The 22,572-nt window shown below is 30.4% G+C and overlaps 2 protein-coding genes across 2 annotated transcripts in view; both read right to left on the reverse strand.

The window, feature by feature from the left end:
* Positions 1 to 2,995: 2,995 nt before the first annotated feature.
* On the reverse strand, positions 2,996 to 11,334 carry LOC143235784 (uncharacterized). Its single transcript, XM_076473985.1, has 7 exons — positions 11,306 to 11,334; positions 10,130 to 10,201; positions 8,893 to 8,967; positions 6,417 to 6,459; positions 4,709 to 4,836; positions 4,335 to 4,433; positions 2,996 to 3,671 (listed from the first exon to the last, which is right to left on the reverse strand). The coding sequence occupies exons 1-7, from the start codon at positions 11,332 to 11,334 to the stop codon at positions 2,996 to 2,998; spliced, it is 1,122 nt and encodes a 373-aa protein (XP_076330100.1).
* A 2-nt stretch (positions 11,335 to 11,336) lies between these two features.
* The window catches only part of LOC143235785 (cadherin-86C-like), a gene marked incomplete at its 3' end in the record, with an annotated part of 51,042 nt that continues 39,806 nt past the window's right edge, over positions 11,337 to 22,572 (reverse strand). The window contains 5 exon segments of the mRNA XM_076473986.1: positions 11,337 to 11,387; positions 11,983 to 12,222; positions 14,613 to 14,638; positions 14,641 to 14,861; positions 20,580 to 20,650. Of these exon segments, the coding sequence (XP_076330101.1) occupies positions 11,337 to 11,387; positions 11,983 to 12,222; positions 14,613 to 14,638; positions 14,641 to 14,861; positions 20,580 to 20,650 (609 nt within the window).

The raw sequence follows: 22,572 nt of genomic DNA on the forward strand, positions 1-22,572 counted from the left end.
AGAAAAACCGTTTGTTTCTCTGTTTTGGACCTGTTCACCATCATGTTCTTCTATGTAGATGAATTAATAATTCTTGTGTTTTCTATTTGATCATGGTCATCTTGGCAATAAGTAGAAACACCATTTGTTTCAGTATTTTGAACCTTTTCACCATCATCTTCTCTCCATATAAATGAGTTATTAATTTTTTGTGTTTTCTATTTGGTGATGTGTTGGCATAGCATTTGTTTCAGTACTTTCAACCTATTCACCATCATCCTCTCTTTATGTAGATGAATTATTAATTTTTGTGTCTTCTCTTTTATCATGGTCATCTAGGTGATGGGTAGACATACCATTTCTGTCAGTATTTTGAATCTGTTTACCACGATTTTATCTTGATATAGAAGAAATATTAATTTTTGTGTTTATTAGTTGATGGTGGTGATCTTCACAATAGGTTGACATGCTATTTGTTTCTCTCTTTTGAACCTCTTCATCATGATATCCTCTCCATGTAAACGAATTATTAATTTGTGTTTTGTAGTTGATCATGGTCATCTTGGTGATGTGAAGATATACCATTTCTTTCTGTGTTTTGCCTTTGTTCTCCATCATCTTCTCTCCATGTAGATGAATTATCAATTTTTGTATTCTCTAGTTGATTATGGTCATCTTGGTGATGGACAGAGATACCATTTCTTTCTGTATTTTGCCTTTGTTCGCCATCATCTTCTCTCCATGTAAATGAATTATCAATTTTTGTATTCTGTAGTTGATTATGGTCATCTTGGTGATGGATAGAGATACAATTTGTTTCAGTATTTTGAACCTGTTAGCCATCATCTTCTCTCCATATAGATGAATTATTAATTTTTTTTGTTTTCTAGTTGATCATGGTCATCTTGGTGATGGATAGAGATACCATTTGTTTCAGTATTTTGAACCTGTTCATCATGATCTTCTCTCCATGTAGATGATTTATTAATTTTTTTGTTTTCTAGTTGATCATGGTCATCTTGGTGATGGATAGAGATACCATTTGTTTCAGTATTTTGAACCTGTTCACCATGATCTTCTCTGCATGTAGATGATTTATTAATTTTTTTGTTTTCTAGTTGATCATGGCCATCTTGGTGATGAATAGAGATACCATTTGTTTCAGTATTTTGAACCTGTTCACCATGATCTTCTCTGCATGTAGATGATTTATTAATTTTTTTTGTTTTCTAGTTGATCATGGCCATCTTGGTGATGGATAGAGATGCCATTTGTTTCCACATTTTGAACCTGTTCACCATGATCTTCTCTGCATGTAGATGATTTATTAATTTTTTTGTTTTCTAGTTGATCATGGCCATCTTGGTGATGGATAGAGATACCATTTGTTTCAGTATTTTGAACCTGTTTACCATGATCTTCTCTCCATGTAGATGAATTATTAATTTTTTTGTTTTCTAGTTGATCATGGCCATCTTGGTGATGGATAGGGATACCATTTGTTTCAGTATTTTGAACCTGTTCACCATGATCTTCTCTCCATGTAGATGATTTATTAATTTTTTTGTTTTCTAGTTGATCATGGTCATCTTGGTGATGGATAGAGATACCATTTGTTTCTGCATTTTGAACCTGTTCACTGTCATCTTTTCTTGCAGTTGACAGATTATCTTCCTCTGGCTTCTCTATTTCTTTGTGGTCACCTTGGCTATGTGTAAACAAACCATAAGTTTCTGTTCTTTGTCTTTCTTCACGATTACCCTGTTCTTTTATTTTTGGATTATTTCTTTCATCAGTCTGTAGTTGAACATTTCGTCCCTGAGTTTGAATAGACAAATTATATTCCTCTGGCTTTTCTAGTCCTTTATGTTCATCTTGGCTATGTGTAGACAATCCATTTTGTGATTTATTATCACCTAGCATTTCATTTTTTGATCTAAGTTGTGGAAGTGGTTTACTCTCCTCAAAGTTATTGCCAAATTGTTCTTCATTGGAACAAGTCAGATGTCCATGAAAGTGTTCGTTGGATCCCTTATGGTTTAAATCATCTAGACATTGATCATAATTATTTACTGAGGCACCTCCTGATGGTTTGTTTGGCCAGGGGTGATAAGAGGTGCCTCTCGATACACTAAAAAATTATTACTATTATTTTCTTTTTGTTCAACATGTAAATTGATATTATTACCTTGATGTGTAACATGGTTTTCTTTAACAACGTGCATCTCACTAGTGGAGTCCTGAGGCTGAATAGTGTTCATAAATGAGTTCTGTATTTCTCTACTGGTAATAGGTTGATTTGATAAATTACTAGAGCTTACAGGATTTGGTTCACTCTTTTGGTTAATACTTTCATCTGTCTGATGTTTGGAGTGGTTTTCATTATCCATTCTAACAATTTTTGTTTTGTTCATCTCATCTTTTGCAGAATTCTTGTTATTCTTTGGGCATTGGTCCATTTCGTTATTAGAATATCTGTATTCTGTAATTATTTCCTTTTGCATAAGAATAGGATTAACTGAGGTGTCTTGCATATTTCCTTGAATAACATCTTCAAGTTTCTGTTGACCAGAATAATTTTCAACATATACTGTCTCATTATCTTGGCTTGTTCTAGTTTTGTCTTCCTGATTTTCTGCAGAACTCTGGTTGTTCTGTGAGCATTGGTCCACTTTATTATTAGAATATCTATATTCTCTAATTATCTCTCTTCGAGTCATGTTAGGGTTAGTTGATGGCTCATTACAATGCATGGCATCATTTGATGTCATCTGATAACTGTTGATTCTTTGATAGGAACGATTGACGTCAGGTGGTTGCTGTTTATATTCACCATAAACCAGGGTAATTCTGTCTTGTGGCTCCAACTGTTGGTGAATGTTTTCCCGTTGTTCTGTTACATGAAAAGTGTTTTGAATGCCAGAGTTACATTGAGGTTTTTCATTTTCTTCAAATCTTTTAACAAAGCGCTGCTCAACCTCAAATTTGTCTCTCCAGCAAGAGTCTTCACCATGTATTATTTGACTTCTACCTTTTCTTCTGGCATAGTAAAGTTACCATTCTCAGCTGCTTGAGTTCTGCCGTATTGTACTGGTCGACTAAACATATCTCCATCCACGTTGGGTATGTAGACATCACTGTTGGTTCTGTGATATCTAGAAAACTTAAGCTGTTGATCTCTAGGATCTGACTCATCCCTGTATACAATCTTTCTGGGCTGATGTAATGCATCATATGATCGAGAATCTCTTTGTTCTTGTCTGTCTCTGATGCTCTCTTGCTGACTAACACTACGAAAAACCTCTTCTTCATCAGCTTCACCTCTGTACCTTAAAGTATGAACTTCAGGGTCATGAATAGGACTTTTAATATAAAGAATTTCTGTTCTTCTTGGTTTATTGCTGTCATCAAATTGATAAGCCCTGTACCTATCTCCATCTTTCCACTGACCATTCTTTATGTTTCTGTGAACAACATAGTAATTTCCTACTTGTTGGCCACCAGTTATGTCTCTTGGCAACTCTGTATATCTGATCCGGTCATCTGGTGATACTAATCTTCTTTCATGATATACCCTCTCTACTCGTTCATGCCTGTAATCCCTATGGTTGTCCATACCGCCTCGTCTGTGATTGGGTGAGATCTGGCTGTATTTCCACACACGAGCTTCATCTTCATGCCATGGCTCTTTTCTGACACAACATGTGAAAAAATGAAGTTTTTTATAAGAGCCAACACAAAAATATTTTATCTTCATATGCATTAGGTTTATTAAATATAATATTTTTTTTATGTTTGTAGATAGTTGTTCACTTTCCTGGTTACAAAGTGTATTAAATATAATAATTTTATACATGTTTGTAGATATAATAATGTTTGGTGTGACAGGGATTCAGACTTGCAACCCTCGGATTATGAATTGAATGCCTTAACCACCTGACTGTGCTGAGCCTTTAATGATAATGATGCAGCTTTATATTATACAAAGTTCTAAACTATAGACTGAAATCAGTGTTAGCAAAACATTAAGAGGAAAATTGTGCTAATAATGTATTAGATATGCACAACTAATTATACACCTTCATTCTCATTGTATAAAATAAATATCCTTTTTCATCATTGTTAACAGTGACAAACAAGCGTTTTTACGATATATTTTGGTCACAATTGTTGACAGTGACATAGACATTTTGTATGACATATTCTGTTTAAAGCTGATTTTAGCATGTTACTGAAGCATTATATTGTCTACAGTATACATGTAGACATTGTTTGCTCTTACATTTCCCCATTGTAGTATCCAAATATGGAGGATTTATTTTAATAAACTTCAAATTTGACTAAAAAACGGTTACCTTTGTCCATCCTTATTCTCTGCTGACCCCTTCTCTTGTATGGTAACAATGTGCTCAACAGGTCCAACTTTACTGCTTGCTTTCATGTATTCTTTTCTCCTGAAATGTCATGTTGAAAACTTTTAAATGTTTCTTAATAAAAAGTACTAATGGAGTAATGAATGGTACAGTTTTTAGTATAACACGTTCATTTTGACTTAAACATTTAAATAAAAATTGCAAAAGTTAATAGGCTGTAAATTAATCCAAATATAATTATTTCTATTGGTTAAAAATATAAAAATGATGATTTCTTAAAGATACTAAAATTTAAAAAAGTATTATTAAATGCAGAGAAATAAAATTATTTTAAAAAGGTGAGGATGTTGTCTTACCACACTTTTCCTCTGTAGCAGCAGCAACAGTACATCAACAACAAGAGGAGCAGTAACAGTAGAATTATGACAATTGTAATTAGAAACCAGAAAACGATGTCATAATCTTCCTGTCTGACTTCCCTGATCTAAAACCACCAAAAACAAGACAAGTATATCAAGCTTCATAATCTTCCTGTCTGACTTCTCTGATCTAAAACCACCAAAAACAAGACAAGTATATCAAGCTTCATAATCTTCCTGTCTGACTTCCCTGATTTACAAACACCAAAAAACAAGACAAGTATATCAAGCTTAATAATCTTCCTGTCTGACTTCCCTGATTTAAAACACCAAAAAAAACAAGACAAGTATATCAAGCTTCATAATCTTCCTGTCTGACTTCCAAAACAAGACAAGTGTATCTGATCTTCCTGTACCAAAAAAACAAGACAAGTATATCAAGCTTCATAATCTTCCTGTCTGACTTCCCTGATCTACAAACACCAAAAACAAGACAAGTATATCAAGCTTCATAATCTTCCTGTCTGACTTCCCTGATCTAAAATCAAGCACCAAAAAACAAGACAAGTATATCAAGCTTCATAATCTTCCTGTCTGACTTCCTGATCTAAAACACCAAAAATCAAGACAAGTATATCAAACCAAAAAAACAAGTATATCAAACCAAAAAACGTTACTAGCTTTTGTCTGGCCCTTTCATAACTTATCTGTTTATTTTCATAAAAGTTTGACAGTTTTAAAGAGAACTGACAATTTGTAAATAGATTACATCAGATACACCTGGTGTGCTATACAATCTCTTAAGTTTGGGAAAAAAGTCCAGCATCTTGTTCACAGCAGATAAATACTAATTTAGTAACTTCACTATTAAAAAAAACAACAGAATAATAGCCAATAACGGTGGCTCTTCTTTTAACCTTTCTTTCTTAAGAAACCAGTGTACAATCACGTTAAAAGATAAATAATCCAAACACAGTATCGTATAAAAGCAAATTATATGATAGATAAATTGAGAATGATGTGTGTTTAATTATTTATGATATTCAACAGCACCAAAAGATAAACATAAAAAAGTTAGATCTGAAAAAAATCAAATAACCCGATCGATTTATTAAAGATGGACTTTCATCAGGTCACCAATCAGAATAAAAAAATAGACCAACTGTATTTAAATGTATTCATTAGTTGCTATAAGTAATGTGAAAAAGGCAAAACTGTCACGTTAGAATCATTCAACTTGTGTTCACATTCTCTGTTCTAGTACAATGTTTAATGTTTAGGAATTGTATAGTTTGTATTTGATGTTTATGAACTAAACAGACATAGTATATTTTAAGCTCTGCATATCTGTTATTCATCAGGGACCAAATTGCCATTATTAAAAGTAGGCTTTCATCAGAGACAAACTGCTGTTATTAAAAGTAGGCTTTCATCAGAGACAAACTGCTGTTATTAAAAGTAGGCTTTCATCAGGAACAAACTGCTGTTATTAAAAGTAGGTTTTCATCAGGAACAAACTGCTATTATTAAAAGTAGGCTTTTATCAGAAACAAACTGCTATTATTAAAGATAGGCTTTCATCAGGAACAAACTGTTATTATTAAAAGTAGGCTTTCATCAGGAACAAACTGCTACTATTAAAACTGAACTTTCATTGTGAAGTTTTATTTTTATGGTCTTATTGTAAAGGTACATGAATTCTTACCTCACTTTTGTCTTGTAGAATATACTGCCGACCATAGATTGTGCTGTAAAGGAAATAAGTAATACATATGTTTGTCGTTTGAAGCCTGAAGTTTGTTAATACTAGAATCTTCAACAGTGACTTTTCTTCTGAAACAGTACCTTAGCAGAAGTAAATTTCTATTTGCATTTAACATACAGTAACCATAATTACTCAACAATGTTTTGATTCAGTTTCTCTGTCAAAGAAATTCCTTTGTGTACTCCTTTCCAATGACTGAAACAGTGTGGAAGAGATGTCTTTGTCTACTCTAACTCAAGTGTTGAAAAGTGTAATGGTGTTGTCTTTGTCTACTCTACATCAAGTGTTAAATAGTGTAGACAGAGATAATTCCTTTGTTTATTGCATGTCAACTGCTGTACAGCGTGGAGGAAATGTCTATCTTTACTTCATGTCAAGTGCTGAACAGTTTGAGGAAGATGCTTTTATTTTAATGCAGCTCAAGGGTGAACAGTATATAGGTAATGTTTTCGTCTACTCCCTGCCAAATGTTGAAAAGTGTAGAGGACAAGCCTTTGTCTACTTCAGAGGAGTAGAGAAAATTTCTTTGTTTACTGAATGTCAAGTGTTGATGGAGTGATATAAAGGATATGCCTTTGTCTTACTTTTCCCAAGTATTGAACAGTGTGGAAGACTGTGGTGGTCATATCACATACAGCCCTTTGTGCAGCTATATGCTTAATATGAAACAACAACATAAAAGCAATGATCCAAGAGTCCATTTGTCTCCAATAACGAGACTGTATTCTATGATTTCCATCACTAACATCATCCACTTTTTTTACTGTTTCTTTCATTGACAAAGTTTTCACTTTCTTCTTGAGAGAAACAGTACAATCTTAGGAAATTTATGAAAGTTCAAATCTCATTTTTAAGGTGCATAAGGTACATTTTTAAAGCACATAAGAGGAACATTTTTTTTCATTTCTAAGGTGAAAAAAATTTAATATCTTAAAATTACTTGTTTTCAAAAGTTTCTTTTCAGATTTGTTAAAATCTAGCACAATGACCAATCCTTAAATTGAACTCTCTGCTTTTGCTAGTATAATGAGCTAACATAACCCTGAGGTAGCCTGGTGTTTTTAGTTTGCCAAACTCTTGCCTAACGCTGACCCAGCTTAGCATTTCCAGGACAATGACACACTGACAATGATCTAGAATTCTAGATGAACGTTTCTGGTACCTCAACCTAAACTGACTCTGAGCAAACCTAGTGCTTCTAGTGCACTGATCTAGCCTGGTACTGAGCTAGTTTAGTGTTTCTAGTGCACCAACCTAGCCTGGCAATGAGCTAACCTAGTGATACTAGCATATAGAATTAGTGTAGCATTTCTAGTTGTTTCTTCAATATTCAAATAGCTTATTGCTAGCACACTTAGATAGTCTGGTGTTTGTAATATAATAAACTAGTCTGGTATTTCTAGCATACTGTTCTGATCTGGTGTTTACAGCATAGTGAGTTAGTTTGGTGTTTCTAGTATATTGAGTTAATCTAGGATTTACAGTATAACAAACTAGCACAGTGTTTCTAGTACAGTGAGCTAGCCTATTGTTTCTAACTTACTGAACTAGCCTAGAGTTTTGATTTTAATACAATAAGGTAACCAGGTGTTTCTGTTATACTGAGTCTAGTGTTTCTACTATACTACGTTAGTCTAGTATTTCTAGTATAATAAGCTAGTCTGGTGTTTCTATTATACAAAGTTAATCTGGTGTTTCTATTATACAAAGTTAGTCTGGTGTTTCTATTACACAAAGTTAGTCTGGTGTTTCTATTACACAAAGTTAGTCTGGTGTTTCTATTACACAAAGTTAATCTGGTGTTTCTATTACACAAAGTTAATCTGGTGTTTCTATTACACAAAGTTAGTCTGGTGTTTCTATTATACAAAGTTAGTCTGGTGTTTCTATTATACAAAGTTAGTCTGGTGTTTCTATTATACAAAGTTAGTCTGGTGTTTCTGTTATACAAAGTTAGTCTGGTGTTTCTGTTATACAAAGTTAGTCTGGTGTTTATATTATACAAAGTTAGTCTGGTGTTTCTATTATACAAAGTTAGTCTGGTATTTCTATTATACAAAGTTAGTCTGGTGTTTATATTATACAAAGTTAGTCTGGTGTTTCTATTATACAAAGTTAGTCTGATGTTTCTATTATACAAAGTTAGTCTGGTGTTTCTATTATACAAAGTTAGTCTGGTGTTTCTATTATACAAAGTTAGTCTGGTGTTTCTATTATACAAAGTTAGTCTGGTATTTCTATTATACTAACTTAGTCTGGTAATTCTATTATACAAAGCTAGTCAAGTATTTCTGTTATACAAAGTTAGTCTTGTATTCTAGGATATAGAAGAAAACTAGTGACTGTAGTATATATATATTAACCTTTACTTTCGTTTAATGCCTCATACATAAAACTATACTGAATACTTCCATACCTGATGGCATCCTCCATGCTGAAGACATCAATGATAGAGTTGAGAGGGTAAGCTACCCACGCATAAGCCACAGAGCTAGGAAATAATTATTTTCAGTTCAGTAATTGTAATTCAATCGAATTAATGAAACAATAATGTGTCAACATTACTAAGACTGATATAAGGACGTAAAAATATGACTAGTGACTCATTTCTACTTATAACAATGACTTGTGACTAATGTCTATTCACAACAATATGACCCATGACTGACACCTACTCATAACAATATGACTCATGTATTTCTTTTAAAAAATGTGTAAAATAACTGACTAGAAAGCCTGAAACTAGTAATAATAAACTTGATAGAATACCTAAAACAATGGAAAAAATTTAGGACCAACAGATTTAAACATAATGAAGAAATACATAAACAGTTTTATTTCTAATGTCAAGAAAAAAATGGATGAGCTCAAAGTGAAACAGAAGATAAGATATAAATATTGGAGGTTGTTTAGTGAACAAAATGTTGTGTGTTTGTAAGTAGGAATAACTTTCATTCATTAATCTATAAACTTTTATTATTTGTTGTTTAGATGACTGATAGGGTATAAATTTAGTGTACATAGATTTTGGTAGAGCTTTTGATAGAATGCAAACAAAAGATTAGCTAAAAATCACATTAATTGAGGTTGGAAAAAAGACTAGTAATTGGATTGAAAAAATTTTGGAGGGGAGAATGGAAATGACTGTTATTAATGGAATCCATTTCCACTAACAGGTCAGTGTTTGAGCCTTTGTTTTCTGAGTTTGTTGAAGTTTTCTTCATATTTCTCTACAGTTTTTATATTTTCCCTGACCTTTCAACTATTTTTTTTCTAGTTCTGTTACCATCTTGCAATATATCTTTAGGTAAAAAATTTGTGATTAATATATATAGTCATTATATGACCTAACTAGTAATAAAATCAAGGTCAACAGAAACACACTATTAGTTTAGCACTTACATGACTTTGTTAGCTTCACCACAAACAATCTGTCCAAATCACCAGAATTGGCTGTCATTTAAAATAAAGCTAAACCAACAGAAATATATTATTGGCTAAATACTTTCATGACTTCATGAGCAATGCTATAAACAGCAAGACTGAATTAACTGACTTTGCTGTCATGGTAATTAAGTTTTCATCAACACAAACACATTATTAGTTTAATACTTTTATGAATTCAAGAGCAACACAACAAAAAGCCTAATTACCTCGACTGGCTGCCATTGTAAGGACGAACAGAGTAAATACTGACTCTTGCTCCAGTGAGAGTATTGAAAGACCTAAAGTGGATCAGAAAATAAATGTCTAAAAAATTAATTAAATATGATTAATATTTATATTTTGTTTTCATAATGTTATTTGAATAATTAATTAACACTCTTTACCTTTGCTACAGTATTATATCTATTTGTGTTCAAAGATCATCCTTGCAAAAACATTTTTACAGTCAAGAAAAGTTTAATTTAAAATAACTTTTGTAACAAACATCAAATTAATACACTGTTAGTGCAGGCAGCTAATGAGCGACTGTGTACTTAAAACACACAAAACAAGTAACAATGTTTCCTCCTCCCTTTGAAAATGTATCCATTATTGATTACGTGTCTTGGTAAGGACAGTTTGATTTATGTTGAATTTAGCACACAGCTACCTACCTGAGGGGCTATCTGTGCTGATTGTCTCTAGTTTAACAATAAAAAACTAGAGGTAAGGAGCTAGTTATCATCATCTACCACCAACTCTTGGGCTATTCTTTTATCAATGAAGAGCGGGAATGATCGTCACATTATAATGTCCCCCACACTTTCAAGCATGTTTATTAGAACAAAGATCGAAACCATAACCCTCAGGTTGTGAGTCAAGCTCCCTGATTGTAGGCAGCATTGTATATATTTAACCTATTATAAATATAGTGCTTAACAGTGTAATATAATGTGTGAATGCATTCAAGGCAATAATTAGTATTGGTTTAATAGTGTTCATTGATGCTGATTTATTTAGTTACTACAACAATCACAAATATCACATACAAACAACATTCAAACAATACCTTAGATACACAACTTGTTTCTTTACTTAGTACAACAATAAAAAATGTCACTTACAACATTCAAATAATACCTTAGATATACAACTGGTTTCTTTACTTAGTACAAAAATAAAAAATGTCACTTACAACATTCAAATAATACCTTAGATACACAACTGGTTTCTTTACTTAGTACAACAATAAAAAATGTCACTTACAACATTCAAATAATACCTTAGATACACAACTGGTTTCTTTACTTGGTACAACAATAAAAAATGTCACTTACAACATTCAAACAATACCTTAGATACACAACTGATTTCTTTACTTAGTACAACAATCACATCGTCACCTCTCAATTTCGTATTTTTTGGTTGGCATATCTCCTCTACAGGTAGTGGAATGATAAACATTATTGTACGGTTAAGATATTCCTAGATAAAATACAAATACCTGAAGATAACTGTTAAGAGTAGCAGCAAATAAAAAACACTAGTATTACTGTTATCAATACTGAAAAAATATTTGTAGGTACAATTTGAAAGATATTAATTGATATGAAATAAATGCCAGTGTTATCAATGATATTATGAAAGAAACTCATAGTTTCTCTCATTAACAACATGAATACGGAAGAAACATTACATGTAATAGCATAATTACAAAATAAACACAGGTTTTAACAGCAGAAATATGGAACAAACACTACTGATAAAGTTTTAAATACAGAATAAACATTACCTTATAACTCGAGTGCATTCAAAGAAGAAAAATCCACCTTTTGAAAGCACTCGAGTTACGTGGTTTCTATTTCCTTTTCTCAAAACTTCTTGGACCTACGTGTTTTTAGAACATCATGAAAATGAAAGAAGTAACACTGATAAGGATATGACTGTGTGATAAACACTACTGTTGATGGTGTGATAACAATGTGTATATGGAGTAAGCTTGTACTACAGAAGAAGAAACATGACTAAGTGTCTTTTTATTTGATAACTATGTGTAAAACATTAATGAAATATTACTTACCTGGTTATGTACCTGTACTTCCACACTTGACGACTGCACTGGAATGCCCTGATCATGAGCTCTCACGTTTAGGGTTATGGGAGGCAAATTGTGGCTTTCCTGATTTGTTACATCAGCTAAGGGTTCCTTCAAAGTTATCTCTCCTGAGATGGGATTTATTTGAAACTTGTCTTGGTAATTACCACTTATTATTTCATAAGTCACATTACTATTGGGGCCCATCTCGTCTGCATCAAAAGCCTAGTGAAACAAAAAATAAAAACTTATTTTTTTCTGAAAAACAAAAATAAAAGATAAAAATTATAATAATTAAGCCATTATGATGAATTAATTCTCAATCGTTTCAATCAAAATGCATAATTTCACACCAAATTCAACCAAAACAAATTGCTAACTGTAGTTTTTATTAACCACATTTATAAACGAACATTAAAGGGTTACATCAAGACAAAATGACAAAATAAAACATATGTAATTAAATAAGTATATATATATATATGGATATTTTCTAGTAGACAGAAACAAGCCAAAATAAAAAATAAAAAAACTGCACAAATTAAAAGGACCCCCAAGGAATAGAGTATACTGTGCTTTATAAACATGGCCTAGCGCGTTAAGGCGTGCACTTCATAATCTGAGGGTCGCGGGTTCACGCCCGAGTCGCGCCAAACATGCTCGCCCTCCCAGCCGTGGGGGCGTTATAATGTGACAGTCAATCCCACTTTTCGTTGGTAAAAGAGTAGCCCAAGAGTTGGCGGTGGGTGGTGATGACTAGCTGCCTTCCCTCTAGTCTTACACTGCTAAATTAGGGACGGCTAGCACAGATAGCCCTCGAGTAGCTTTGTGCGAAATTCCAAATTCAAACAAGCTTTATAAAATGCACCCTATGTTTTAGAGGTGAAAGCGAGAAATAGAACCCATACTGTGATCATGACACAGTGTCTATCAGCCTTAACGTCTATTCACCAGTCTCACAAGAAGAAATTCATAAAATAAATAATAATAATAAAATAATTAACTGAAACAGTAATTAGGAGAGCGATATATTATTGCTCAAACCTACAATGTTCCACATCAATTTCACTCTTCACTGCCCGTAGACAGTTGTGGGAAGGTAAGATAAACGTACCTTATAAAGTTGGCATTATCTTACTTACTTATCCCCAAGTGATAGTACCTTATTATCATTACTTCACTGCCTGTAGACAGTTGTGGGAAGGTAAGATAAACGTACCTTATAAAGTTGGCATTATCTTACTTACTTATCCCCAAGTGATAGTACCTTATTATCATTACTTCACTGCCTGTAGACAGTTGTGGGAAGGTAAGATAAACGTACCTTATAAAGTTGGCATTATCTTACTTACTTATCCCCAAGTGATAGTACCTTATTATCATTACTTCACTGCCTGTAGACAGTTGTGGGAAGGTAAGATAAACGTACCTTATAAAGTTGGCATTATCTTACTTACTTATCCCCAAGTGATAGTACCTTATTATCATTACTTCACTGCCTGTAGACAGTTGTGGGAAGGTAAGATAAACATACCTTATAAAGTTGGCATTATCTTACTCACTTACCTTATTATTACTATTACTTCTGTTCTTCAAAGTAAAGAAGACAAAAGAAATGTTGATAAAGATGTGGGACTTTGTGAGTTTGAGCTCCCACATCTCGTTCTCCTAATTTATATTTCTTTTGTTCATTGCATTATTCAGTTTTGATTTTTATTATAATTATTTACGAATTTCTTTATGTGAGCATCCAATGTTAGGTATAAACCATAAGGTGGGTCATTATGGTATATGTCCTGGTTTCTCAAGTACTGCCAGCAATAAAACCCAAATTACACTGGTGGTACTCCAATATCTGGTTTAGCCTTAAATTCTCTCATACTTGAAAATAAAAAAGAAGCATAACAGAGGAGCAGATGTGGGTGTTCAAGCCATCATCTTACTCAAATTAAGTTCACAAATAATTTTTATAAACCAGATTTATTTAAAATTAATAATTATATTGGTAACAAAACCCAACAGTTTTACAAATTAAAAATAGTTCCAAATCAAACAATAAAGTTTATTACTTAGATATTAAGATGACTAATAACTCTAGTAAAATTAACATTTTTGATGAAAGAAATTTCTTCTCACTTTAAATATATAAACTCCCTTATCAAAGTATTATATTTTTACATCTTCTTAGGTAGTGTAACATTTGCACCAATAAACAATTCTTAATACCTAATTTGAATATATTAGTAGCAATTGATTTTTAATAGTTTTATCAAAAAACCTTATGTAAATATTTTAAATCATTTTGTAAAGAATATAAAAATACTTACATAAATTTCAAAATAAGACATAAAAGCAATTATTATATGTACAATGAAAATAATATTTAAATTTAAATCGATAAGTTAGTATATAAATAGAATTTCTTAACTGAACACTTCCATATCTTTAATAATTACATTAATGCAGTTGTACCTTACAATTTACCTTCTCTATAGAAGACCTTGATACCAAGTGAAGGATTGTTACAGGAGATGTTAGTGAGAAGATACAAATAGTAGCATAGTTATTAAGGAAAAATTTATACCTTCACATTGTTAATAAAGAGATAGCTGTACCTTTACTATTAATCTCTGATTAAAGACCTCATGTCAGTGTTTAACACAGCATCATAACGAGGCTGCAGAAAAATTGGCATATTGTCATTGGCATCCATCAAACGAATCAATAGTTCTACAACATTCTTATTGCCTCTGCCGAGGTTGTCCCGAGCTTCCACAATTAGGGTATACTCTGGAATTCGTTCTCTATCCATTTCTTCAAGAGTCTGTAGAGTGATAACTCCAGTCTCTGAATTTAAGATTAAGCTAAATAACAAATATAAAAATTTGTCTAGAATATCAACCAGGTATTAAAACAACAACAATATGATTAAGTTAAATAACAAATACAAAAATGTGTCTAGAATGTCAACTAGGTGTCAAAGCATCAACAATCAGGTTCAGCTAAATAACAAATGTTAAGATGTGTCTAGAACATCAACCTGGAAATAGTAAAACAACAAAAAAGTTAATATAAATAACAAATGTAAAGATGTGTCTAGAACATCAACCTGCAAATAGTAAAACAACAAAAAAGTTAATATAAATAACAAATGTAAAGATGTGTCTAGAACATCAACCTGGAAATAGTAAAACAACAATAAAGTTAATATAAATAACAAATGTTAAGATGTGTCTAGAAAATCAACCTGGAAATAGTAAAACAACAATAAAGTTAATATAAATAACAAATGTAAAGATGTGTCTAGAATATCAACCTGGAAATAGTAAAACAACAATAAAGTTAATATAAATAACAAATGTAAAGATGTGTCTAGAATATCAACCTGGAAATGGTAAAACAACAATAAAGTTAATATAAATAACAAGTGTAAAGATGTGTCTAGAATATCAACCTGGAAATGGTAAAACAACAATAAAGTTAATATAAATAACAAATGTAAAGATGTGTCTAGAAAATCAACCTGGAAATAGTAAAACAACAATAAAATTAATATAAATAACAAATGTAAAGATGTGTCTAGAATATCAACCTGAAAATAGTAAAACAACAATAAAGTTAATATAAATAACAAATGTAAAGATGTGTCTAGAACATCAACCTGGAAATAGTAAAACAACAATAAAGTTAATATAAATAACAAATGTAAAGATGTGTCTAGAATATCAACCTGGAAATAGTAAAACAACAATAAAGTTAATATAAATAACAAATGTAAAGATGTCTCTAGAATATCAACGTGAAATAGTAAAACAACAATAAAGTTAATATAAATAACAAATGTAAAGATGTGTCTAGAATATCAACCTGGAAATAGTAAAACAACAATAAAGTTAATATAAATAACAAATGTAAAGATGTGTCTAGAATATCAACCTGGAAATAGTAAAACAACAATAAAGTTAATATAAATAACAAATGTAAAGATGTCTCTAGAATATCAACGTGAAATAGTAAAACAACAATAAAGTTAATATAAATAACAAATGTAAAGATGTCTCTAGAATATCAACGTGAAATAGTAAAACAACAATAAAGTTAATATAAATAACAAATGTAAAGATGTGTCTAGAATATCAACCTGGAACTAGTAAAACAACAATAAAGTTAATATAAATAACAAATGTAAAGATGTGTCTAAAATATCAACCTGCAAATAGTAAAACAACAATAAAGTTAATATAAATAACAAATGTAAAGATGTCTCTAGAATATCAACCTGGAAATAGTAAAACAACAATAAAGTTAATATAAATAACAAATGTAAAGATGTCTCTAGAATATCAACCAGGAAATAGTAAAACAGCAATAAAGTTAATATAAATAACAAATGTAAACATGTGTTTAAAATATCAACCTGGAAATAGTAAAACAACAATAAAGTTAATATAAATAACAAATGTAAAGATGTCTCTAGAATATCAACGTGAAATAGTAAAACAACAATAAAGTTAATATAAATAACAAATGTAAAGATGTGTCTAGAATATCAACCTGGAAATAGTAAAACAACAATAAAGTTAATATAAATAACAAATGTAAAGATGTGTCTAGAATATCAACCTGGAAATAGTAAAACAACAATAAAGTTAATATAAATAACAAATGTAAAGATGTCTCTAGAATATCAACGTGAAATAGTAAAACAACAATAAAGTTAATATAAATAACAAATGTAAAGATGTCTCTAGAATATCAACCTGGAACTAGTAAAACAACAATAAAGTTAATATAAATAACAAATGTAAAGATGTGTCTAAAATATCAACCTGCAAATAGTAAAACAACAATAAAGTTAATATAAATAACAAATGTAAAGATGTCTCTAGAATATCAACCTGGAAATAGTAAAACAACAATAAAGTTAATATAAATAACAAATGTAAAGATGTCTCTAGAATATCAACCAGGAAATAGTAAAACAGCAATAAAGTTAATATAAATAACAAATGTTAAGATGTGTCTAGAAAATCAACCTGGAAATAGTAAAACAACAATAAAGTTAATATAAATAACAAATGTAAAGATGTGTCTAGAATATCAACCTGGAAATAGTAAAACAACAATAAAGTTAATATAAATAACAAATGTAAAGATGTGTCTAGAATATCAACCTGGAAATGGTAAAACAACAATAAAGTTAATATAAATAACAAGTGTAAAGATGTGTCTAGAATATCAACCTGGAAATGGTAAAACAACAATAAAGTTAATATAAATAACAAATGTAAAGATGTGTCTAGAAAATCAACATGGAAATAGTAAAACAACAATAAAATTAATATAAATAACAAATGTAAAGATGTGTCTAGAATATCAACCTGGAAATAGTAAAACAACAATAAAGTTAATATAAATAACAAATGTAAAGATGTGTCTAGAACATCAACCTGGAAATAGTAAAACAACAATAAAGTTAATATAAATAACAAATGTAAAGATGTGTCTAGAATATCAACCTGGAAATAGTAAAACAACAATAAAGTTAATATAAATAACAAATGTAAAGATGTCTCTAGAATATCAACGTGAAATAGTAAAACAACAATAAAGTTAATATAAATAACAAATGTAAAGATGTGTCTAGAATATCAACCTGGAAATAGTAAAACAACAATAAAGTTAATATAAATAACAAATGTAAAGATGTGTCTAGAATATCAACCTGGAAATAGTAAAACAACAATAAAGTTAATATAAATAACAAATGTAAAGATGTCTCTAGAATATCAACATTGAAATAGTAAAACAACAATAAAGTTAATATAAATAACAAATGTAAAGATGTCTCTAGAATATCAACGTGAAATAGTAAAACAACAATAAAGTTAATATAAATAACAAATGTAAAGATGTGTCTAGAATATCAACCTGGAACTAGTAAAACAACAATAAAGTTAATATAAATAACAAATGTAAAGATGTGTCTAAAATATCAACCTGCAAATAGTAAAACAACAATAAAGTTAATATAAATAACAAATGTAAAGATGTCTCTAGAATATCAACCTGGAAATAGTAAAACAACAATAAAGTTAATATAAATAACAAATGTAAAGATGTCTCTAGAATATCAACCAGGAAATAGTAAAACAGCAATAAAGTTAATATAAATAACAAATGTAAACATGTGTTTAAAATATCAACCTGGAAATAGTAAAACAACAATAAAGTTAATATAAATAACAAATGTAAAGATGTCTCTAGAATATCAACGTGAAATAGTAAAACAACAATAAAGTTAATATAAATAACAAATGTAAAGATGTGTCTAGAATATCAACCTGGAAATAGTAAAACAACAATAAAGTTAATATAAATAACAAATGTAAAGATGTGTCTAGAATATCAACCTGGAAATAGTAAAACAACAATAAAGTTAATATAAATAACAAATGTAAAGATGTCTCTAGAATATCAACGTGAAATAGTAAAACAACAATAAAGTTAATATAAATAACAAATGTAAAGATGTCTCTAGAATATCAACGTGAAATAGTAAAACAACAATAAAGTTAATATAAATAACAAATGTAAAGATGTGTCTAGAATATCAACCTGGAACTAGTAAAACAACAATAAAGTTAATATAAATAACAAATGTAAAGATGTGTCTAAAATATCAACCTGCAAATAGTAAAACAACAATAAAGTTAATATAAATAACAAATGTAAAGATGTCTCTAGAATATCAACCTGGAAATAGTAAAACAACAATAAAGTTAATATAAATAACAAATGTAAAGATGTCTCTAGAATATCAACCAGGAAATAGTAAAACAGCAATAAAGTTAATATAAATAACAAATGTAAACATGTGTTTAAAATATCAACCTGGAAATAGTAAAACAACAATAAAGTTAATATAAATAGCAAATGTAAAGATGCGTTTAGAATGTTAACTTGTTATTCAAACAATAACAAGGTTGAGATGAATAACATATGTAAAGATGTTTCTAGAATATCAACTAGAATAAGAATAAGATAAATAACAGATGTAAAAATGTTTCTTCAATGTTAACTTAAAATTAATAAATCAACAATAATATTAAGCTAAAAAAATATAAAGATGTGTTTACAATTTCAACTTGGTATTAAAACAACAACTATAAGATTAATCTAAACAACAAATGTAAAAATGTGTTTAGAATGTCATCTTGGTATTAAAACAACAATAAGATTAAGCTAAAAAACAGAGTTGAAATTCTAGACACATTTTTACATCTATTATTTATATTACTCTCATTGTGGTTTTATTAATTGCAACTTGATATTCTAAACACATCTTCTTTACATCTGTTATTTATCTTAACTTTATTATTGTTGTTTTAATACCAAGTTGACATTCTACATACATCTTTACATCTGTTATTTAGCTTAATCTTATTGTTGTTTTAATACCAGGTTGACATTCTACATACATCTTTACATCTGTTATTTATTTTAACCTTGTTGTTGTTGTTTTAATACCAGGTTGACATTCTACATACATCTTTACATCTGTTATTTATCTTAACCTTATTGTTGTTGTTTTAATACCAAGTTGACATTCTACCCACATCTTTACATCTGTTATTTATCTTAACCTTATTGTTGCTGTTTTAATACCAAGTTGACATTCTAGAAACATTTTTCATCTCTTTTTATCCAAGTTTTCTTCTACTTCTTGCAAATTAATCCACGAAAATTGGGATGATAGGTTAAGGGTTTGTGATCATGGACTTTAGGGTGACAGGTTGGGGTCATGACATTTAAACTGACAGCATAGGGTATTATGCTTATGAGCTTAGGAATGAAAAACAATAGAACTGTCCAACTTTTCACTTAAATATCCATAAAGTGTAAAACCTTATCAAAGTAACATGAGCCCTTCTATTTTAAATTTGGATTTAGAAACCAAACTACTGAACCAATTATCTGATAAAAAGAAGAAAATTTTGAGTGATTCATACGTCAAAATATTGGCCAGAAAATTTTAAACATAATCTATAAGACCTAAAATCAAGGAATTGATACTTCTCGGTAGACTTAGCAGACAATCCCATGTGGCTTTGCTATAAGAAAAAACACACACACACACCCATTACATAACGAAATAATAGTTTTAATGTCTCGTTAAACTTCTGACCAATATATAAACCTGTTATTTCAGAGCTCATGACCATAAATCCCTAATTTCTCATTGCAAACTTAAAGACCTCATGATTTTGCAGAATCAAATCACACACACACATGTATGCATAAAGACAAAAACAGGTATTTTAATTTGAGAAAAAAAAAAAGAGTTTTGGGGGGGGCTCAATCATTGAAAAAAACTGAAAGTTTGAATCTACATGTAAACATGATAGCACACCTCCATTCTCACTCAAAATATTCGAAAATTTGTACAAATACTTGCATAGCGCTAGAAAACGTTAATTTGTTCCAATGTCACCTCTGATATTTCACACCATTCTGTGATTTAAAACAATATTTTAGCCATATGTATTAAGAATCTTTTAGTCTCTCTAACTTTGACTTACTTTTGGGCAATAGGTCCATTGATTGACGTGTACCGAACTTTTCCAAAATCTCCAGTATCTTTATCAGTAGCCTGAAGAAAATAAGAATTAGAAACCTTTCAGCTCAACAACTATACTATAAAACACCTTCAGTCCAACAACCTGAAATAACTCTACCATAAAACACCTTCAGTCCAACAACCTGAAATAACTCTACAATAAAACACCTTCAGTCCAACAACCTGAAATAACTATACAATAAAACACCTTCAGTCCAACAACCTGAAATAACTATACAATAAAACACCTTCAGTCCAACAACCTGAAATAACTATACCATAAAACACCTTCAGTCCAACAACCTGAAATAACTCTACAATAAAACACCTTCAGTCCAACAACCTGAAATAACTATACAATAAAACACCTTCAGTCCAACAACCTGAAATAACTATACCATAAAACACCTTCAGTCCAACAAGCTCAAATAACTATACCATAAAACACCTTCAATCCAACAACCTGAAATAACTATACAATAAAACACCTTCAGTCCAACAACCTGAAATAACTATACAATAAAACACCTTCAGTCCAACAACCTGAAATAACTATACCATAAAACACCTTCAGTCCAACAACCTGAAATAACTCTACAATAAAACACCTTCAGTCCAACAACCTGAAATAACTATACAATAAAACACCTTCAGTCCAACAACCTGAAATAACTATACCATAAAACACCTTCAGTCCAACAAGCTCAAATAACTATACCATAAAACACCTTCAATCCAACAACCTGAAATAACTATACTATAAAACACCTTCAGTCCAACAACCTGAAATAACTCTACAATAAAACACCTTCAGTCCAACAACCTGAAATAACTCTACAATAAAACACCTTCAGTCCAACAACCTGAAATAACTATACTATAAAACACCTTCAGTCCAACAACCTGAAATAACTCTACAATAAAACACCTTCAGTCCAACAACCTGAAATAACTATACCATAAAACAATATACCTATCAAAAACCAAATGATTAATTAGCAAGAATTTCTCATATATAAGTAGAAATAGCTTTAACATAAAACAATTTGACTTTCTATACAAAGATAATATTTACTGAGAATTTATGTACTATGTATGGTTTGAATGAACAAAATAATTATTATAGAAATTGCTTGTGAAAGTTCTTTACTCTGTGTATAGACATACTCTATAGATGGGTATATTTAGCATACTGTTTATTACAATAATTGCTGGTAAACATTCTATACCCTGAGTATAGGCATACTCTATAGATGGGTATATTTAGCATACTGTTTATTACAATAATTGCTGGTAAACATTCTATACCCTGAGTATAGACATACTCTATAGATGGGTATATTTAGCATACTGTTTATTACAATAATTGCTGGTAAACATTCTATACCCTGAGTATAGGCATACTCAATAGATGGGTATATTTAAGACACTACTTATTCAATTATATGTGTACTACATGTGGTATGAGTGAATTACAAAATTATAGTCATTGCTAAGCTATCTCAATATTTGTGGCTAATAACGTTTTAATTTACCTCAATCTTTATGGCTAATGAACTACAAACTTACATCAATATTTTTGGCTAATTTAGTATTAATTTAAATCAATATTTGTGGATAATAACGCACTAACTTACATCAATATTTGTATGATGACGTACTAATTTACATCAATATTTGAAACGTATAACGATCTAATTCACATATATTTTTTGTAGCGTGTGTTTTGTGTGTTTTTCTTATAGCAAAGCCACAGCGGGCTATCTGCTCAGCCCACCGAGGGGAATCGAACCCCTCATTTTAGCGTTGTAAATCCGGAGACATACCGCTGTACTAGCGGGGGGCTATTTGTGTAGCAATAACATATTAACTTACTTCAATATTTGTGGCTAATAAAGGATAATTAACCTCAATATTTGTGGCTACTAACGTATTAATTTACATAATTTACATTA

The sequence above is a fragment of the Tachypleus tridentatus genome, chromosome 12, assembly GCF_004210375.1.
Source record: "Tachypleus tridentatus isolate NWPU-2018 chromosome 12, ASM421037v1, whole genome shotgun sequence".
Taxonomy (NCBI): domain Eukaryota; kingdom Metazoa; phylum Arthropoda; class Merostomata; order Xiphosura; family Limulidae; genus Tachypleus; species Tachypleus tridentatus.